General features: G+C 51.0%; 1 protein-coding gene across 3 annotated transcripts in view; it reads left to right on the plus strand.

The window, feature by feature from the left end:
- Positions 1 to 5,040, plus strand: part of Slc44a2 (solute carrier family 44 member 2) — a 33,531-nt gene extending 28,491 nt beyond the window's left edge. For 2 of the 3 annotated variants that reach the window (XM_013346293.2, XM_013346292.2), the window contains exons 21-23: positions 2,876 to 2,960; positions 3,396 to 3,564; positions 4,122 to 4,195. In XM_013346293.2, the coding sequence (XP_013201747.1) occupies positions 2,876 to 2,960; positions 3,396 to 3,520 (210 nt within the window). In that variant the 3' untranslated portion in view covers positions 3,521 to 3,564; positions 4,122 to 4,195. Of the gene's footprint in view, positions 1 to 2,875; positions 2,961 to 3,395; positions 3,565 to 4,121 lie in introns of all 3 variants that reach the window. The other variant, XM_005346892.2, reaches the window with a different exon arrangement.
- The last annotated feature ends 951 nt before the right edge of the window (positions 5,041 to 5,991 follow it).

Consider the following 5,991-nt stretch of genomic DNA (forward strand, 5'->3'; position numbering starts at 1 on the left):
TGTCACCCGGCTGGGCTGGAACTTACAGAGCTCTGCCTAGCCTGGCAAAGAACTTTTGATCTTCCTGCCTCCCAACCCTAGGATTACAGCTAAATCTTGTCATGCCATGCAAGACCTTACAGTTTAGATGCTTAGGGGCATTACCTAGTGATGATCTGATGACACACACCTGCCATTCCAGCACTAGGAAGCTCAGGCAGAAGAATCAGAAGTTCAGTGTCATCCTTAGCTTTGTAGGGAGTTCAAGGCCAGCCCTGATCTAGGCAGAGGGAATAGTGGAGACCCCGAGGTCTGGCTCTACCAGAAACGTGAGAAGACTGCTGTGGTGTGTGGAAAGTCAAGAGACTAACAGGATAAGATGCCAGACCGCAGATGTTTGTGTTAGTTCCTGTCTAACTTGAGCAGGAGCTCAAGCTGGACAGCGGTGGCACCCCACCTTTAATCCCAGCACAGAAGAGGCAGGCAGCCAGGACTACAGAGAGAAATTCTCTCTCAAAAATGGGTGGGGAAAAAAGAGTAACTCCTACTATTTTTTCCATGTGTGTAGGACCATTTACACGTATGACAGTACATGTGTATGCAGGCAGAGGCCCGAGGTTAATATTGGGGTGAATTTCTTGATGGGTCACTTTATTTTCTGACAGGGTCTCCTGCTGACTTTTGGCCAGTCTAGATATCCAGCTGGCCCTGGAGACCGGCTGCCATCAGCCTATGTACTGAGTTACAGGTGGGGCATAGGTGCTGGGATCCGAACTATATCCCTCGATTTTGCACAGCAAGCCCTTTATCCACTGACATCTCCTAGATATCCAGGCAGTACTGGAATTTGCTGCGCAGCCCAGGCTGGCCTCAGACTCAGGCTCTCCTTGTGTTGGAGCCTTCAAAGTGATGAGATTATAGGCCCAGTGCAATGTGAGATTCAACTTCACAATGTCCCAAACACACATAAAACTGCAGCTGGGTGAAGCCTAAAGGAGACACACAGTACTAGGACAGGGTGACATGGGATCAGACAGCAGGTGCAGCTTCTGGAGGCTGTGTCCCTGAGGACTTGCTTTAGAGCTGAAAGCAGAAATGGTTACCTATAACTCCGACAGCACGTGCAAAGGCACTGAGGCTGGAGAAAGCAAAGGAGCATTGTGTAGCTGACTGGTTTCTCCTAGCTGAGGCATGGAAGATGCTCTTCCAGGTGAGACATGGTCACTCAGGCCTGTTATCCAGTCCTTCAGAAGCAGAGGCAGGAGGGTCAGGAGTTCAGTGTCATCCTCGGCTACTTGGTATTTTGAGGCCAGATGGAGATGTACGAGACTGTCTCAAAAAAAAAAATCTATTCCAGAGAGGGCCAATTGGACTGTGGTGGCTCATGCTGAGGCAGGGGACTTGTGAGTTCATGGCCAGCCTGGGCCACAGAATAGCACACACATACACACACAATCACAATACCATGTGAACGTCTGGAACTCTAGAACTGTGCAGATCCCCAGAGCTCACTGGCCAAACATTCTAGCCAATCAGCGAGCACCAGTTTATCTCAAATAACTAAGGTAAGGGTCCAGCAAGGTGGCTCAGTAACTTGCCAAGTCTGAAGACATGAATTCTGTGCCTTGGGCCAGATGGCCAGTTTCCTTCTTACCTCCATTTGTGCACTGTGGTGTATGCACACTCCATGGGGGGAGATATGTATATGCAAACACACATTTAAACTAAGTGGAGAGAGAGGACTCCAGATACTGACCCGGCCTTCACACACGCCATCAGCACTCAGAAAGAGGAGGCTGGAGGCTGGAGAAGTGGCTCTGTGGTGAGGGGACGCTGCACTCGCACAGGACTCAAGTCCTAGCAACTGCTCCAGGCTGTGATTCCTGTTCCAGGGATCCAATGGCCTCTTCTGGCCTCCCTGGACAGTTGTACTCAGGTGCATGTGTGCATATGCATAACCAAATTAAATCTTGCAGCCGAGTGATGGTGGTACACACCTTTAATTCCAGCACTTGGAAGGCAGAGGCAGGCAGATCTCTATGAGTTCAAAACCAGCCTGGTCAACAGAGTGAGTTCTAGGACAGCCAGGCCTGCTTCACAGAGAAACTCTGTCTTGAAAAACAAAGCAAAACAAAAAATCTTTTTCACTGAGGAACAACAGGAAAAGATTTACTCTCAGTGTAGCCACATTGACATGATAATAACCTTTTTTTTTTTTTTTTTTTTTTTGAGACAGGGTCTTGCTGTGCAGCCCTGGCTGGCCTGGAACTCTGTATAGACCTTGGTAATCTTTGCCCACACAGACCTGTTTGCCTCTGCTTTCCAGGTGCTGGGGTTAATTACCACCACACCAGACAAAAATAAATGTTTTAAAGGGCTGGAGAGATGCCTCGGCAGTTAAGAATACTTGTTGCTTTTACAAAGGATCTGGATTCAGTTCCCAGGATTCATGTGGTGGTTTACAACCATCTTTAACTCCGGTCCCAGGGCATCTGATGACCTTTCCTGATATTGGGTATCAGGCACACACATCGTGCACATACAAACATGTAAGCAAAACACTCACACACATAAAAAGATTAAAAAGAGGGTTGGAGATATGGCTCAGAGGCTAAGGTTGTTCTTCCAGAGGTCCTGAGTTCATTTCCCAGCAACCACATGGTGGCTCACAACCATCTGTGATGAGATCTTATGCCCCCTTCTGGTGTGCAGGCAGAACACTATATACATAATAAATAAACAAATCTGTTTAAGAAAAAGGTGAGGCAGGAGGATTGCCATAAGTGCTACGACCGCAGACAGCCTTTGGGCTCGTGAGAATGAGAGGTCTCACAATAAGGAGAACAGTGGGGTTCTGAACCGAGCTGGACTAAAACAAGGTGTTCCTCTTGTGTAGACAGTGATCATTGGTTCCTATATGATTGCACATGGCTTCTTCAGCGTCTACGGCATGTGTGTGGACACATTGTTCCTCTGTTTCTGTGAGTGACCCCTTTATCTCAGCCCAACAGGGGCCCTGACTCCCTTCTCCTCAATGGACAAGGAAATCCCTCCTCCCACAAAAGCACCACCATCATCCCAGAGTTCCCTGGGTCCTGGATATCCCTTCTACTAGGCCATGCATGCTTCTTCACCGTGCTCCAAGCTAACTGTTCCTCACCCTCCTATCCCCAAGCTGTAGCTGGAACACTCTGCCCCTGGGTCTTTGGCTTTGAAATTTCTGGCTTTGTTGGGAATTAGAGCTGGTCCATGGCTGCCACTAACTCTGGTCTCCACATGTCTTTTCTCCCTCTACCCCCTTCTTCTCTCCCTACGCCTGCTGGCTTCTTCCCTGTTTTTCCTCTGCCCCTCTTTTCCACCCCCTCCTTTCCTGATCACCCCATTTTTCACCCCCTGCTGGTTCCTGGGGGGCCCAGGTGAGGACCTTGAGAGGAATGACGGCTCTCAGGAGCGACCCTACTTCATGTCGCCCGAGATGAGAGACATCTTTTTGAAGGGGAGTCCGCAGGAGGGCAAGCAGGAGGAAGTTGAGGAGGAATAGAGTGGGGGAGACTGGCGAGCAGGCCAGGGGCCTCTGGAGACCGGGTTTGTGCATGTGACGGGGCTCCCCTGACCGGGAATGTGGGGCTCCTGTAGTCATTTCCTACCCCTCCTTCTCTTTCCCAAGACTAGGAAGTCATTCTACCACTGAGCCACACCCCCATCTTCCCACAGGGGGATTCTGGGCAGGGGCTCTACAACTGAGCCACACCCCCATCTTCCCACAGAGGGATTCTAGGCAGGGGCTCTACACTGAGCCAAGCTCCAGCCTTATGCTGGAGAACTCTAGGCAGGGGCTCTACCCCAGAACTGTGGGAACTATGTCCCTAGCCTTGTTTACTTCCTCTTTGGGAGACAGTGGCTCACTCAGTTGCCCAGGCTAGCCTTGAACTTACCTTAAAAGCAGGTCTTGAGCCTGGGCTTGTTGTCTCAGCTTCCTAAGCACCTTGGGTAACCGGCCTTTGCTGCCACGCCCTGCGCCTCCACGTGCTGCTTCCTAACCCCTGAGGCTTCTCTCTGGCCCTCTGTTCCCGTCCCTGTTCCCCATCCCAACCCCTGCCTGTTGCTCCCTCTCATCGCCTGCTCTGGGGCTCTGTCCACAGTGGAGGATCTGGAGAGAAATGACGGTTCAGCGGAGAGGCCTTACTTCATGTCTTCCACCCTCAAGAAACTGTTGAATAAAACCAACAAGAAGGTAGCAGAATCCTAAAGACATCTGCCTCCTGGTCCTCTCAGGAAGCTGTGATCCGGTGCTTGGGTCAGATTCCCCAGCTCATCGGGCTTGCCTAAAGTCACATCACTGCCTCTCTGCTACCCTCCCTGAGTGCCCATTTCCAGGGACCTCGAGGATTTGGGGCATTCTTTCCTACACCCGAGGGCAGTGGAGCCCTGGGAGATGGGACAGTATGGGTGCCTCCAGTTCTCACTGGCTCAGATGGTGCCAATACGGTGAAGTGACTTGAAGTCGAGGGCGGGAACTGGCCCGAGGATGTCTGCAGCAAGCTTCTTTGTACTTCCTGCGCCCCTTCCAGCCGAGAGGGAAAGACTGGATGAAAGCCCCTGTAGGTGGGCTCAGTGAACCCCAGATCCAAGCTTCCCCTACCTGCTCCTGCTGGGACAGATTGGATCTCCATGACTGATTCAGCCCAAGGGCTGACAAATGCTTTTCTCATTCTTACCACGTTTTAATCTAGATGTACAGTAAGGGGTCTGTCTGCTTTTCCTTCACCAGGCTCCACAGCTGGAGGGAGCCACCGAGTGCCTTCATTTGTAACCCCACCTCTAGCCTGGAGGTGGCTGGGGTCATAGGAAGGAAGAGTGTGCACCCAGAACTGAAGGACTCTTCCTGATAAATTGACAGTGTGGGGGAGGGGGGCTGATGCAAGGAGTGCGAGTGGTGGTTGGAGGTGGGGCCTCTGTTAGAGCCTCCAGAGTGGCCTGCCTGAGGGCTTCTTAATGGGAAACTTGAGGTTCACGCTGGAAGATGAAAGAGGACAGGGCTGCTGCCCCGCCCCTTCCTCTGCCAGGAATCCACACTGCTATCTTTGTAAGAGGAAAGAAACTTGAGTTCACCCAAGGGATGGTTTCCGGGGATGAGGTGGGTGTTCTTTCACCTAACACTAGAATCTTCTTGCCAAACTTCTCGAACTTGGGGGCCAGTTGACTGACCCTCGACTTTGTCTTTGCCCAGGCCCTCCCTCACCCCTCTTTGCCTATCAGTAAGATACCAGGATGGTGGAAGCAGCCTGGGTCACTCAGTTTCCTGTGCCTGCCTGTGTGCCATCACTGGCCCTTCCTCCCTGTACGCCCAGCCCTGTGCTTACATAATTGCATTCCAACCATTAAATAAAGTGCCTCTTGTACGGATCCTGACCTGCATGTATGTGGGGGGAATGTGGGAAGCTCTGGGCGTCTCTGAGCTATGGCAGCTTGCTCAAAGGGAAGAGGAGGGATAAGAACCCAGCCTTGCTCACCTCCAGAGCCACCTCTGCAGCTTCTGTTGAGTCTCCTGTGCACCCCTAATAAACAAAAGGTTTCGATTAGGAACTGATCCAAAGAGCCCAGAAACACCTCCTCCTCCCTCAGTAACTTCCCTGCACACAGTCGTCCTGCCCCTGTACCTGATGTCGCACGATCGAGGAGAGCTGCTCTTATTTTAATTTGTGACTATGCCATGTGTATGCAGTTGCAGTTGCTCATGGTGGGCAGAAGAGGGTGCTGGAACCCCTGGAGCGTGTCAAGAGCCATGCGTGGGTGCTCCTCTGCAAGAGCAGCATGCATTTCTTGTTTAGATTTCTTGTATGCATTTGGATATTTTGTCTCCAAGTATGTCTGCACTATGTGTGTGCCTCCTTGGTCTTGAAGACCAAAAGAGGGTTTTGGGTCCTTTGGAGTTATAGACAGTTGTGAGCCCTAAAATGGCGCTGGGTTGGTTTGTTTGTTTTTCTTTTCTTTTTCTTTTTTTTTTTTTTT

The sequence above is a fragment of the Microtus ochrogaster genome, chromosome 5, assembly GCF_000317375.1.
Source record: "Microtus ochrogaster isolate Prairie Vole_2 chromosome 5, MicOch1.0, whole genome shotgun sequence".
Classification (NCBI taxonomy): Eukaryota; Metazoa; Chordata; class Mammalia; order Rodentia; family Cricetidae; genus Microtus; species Microtus ochrogaster.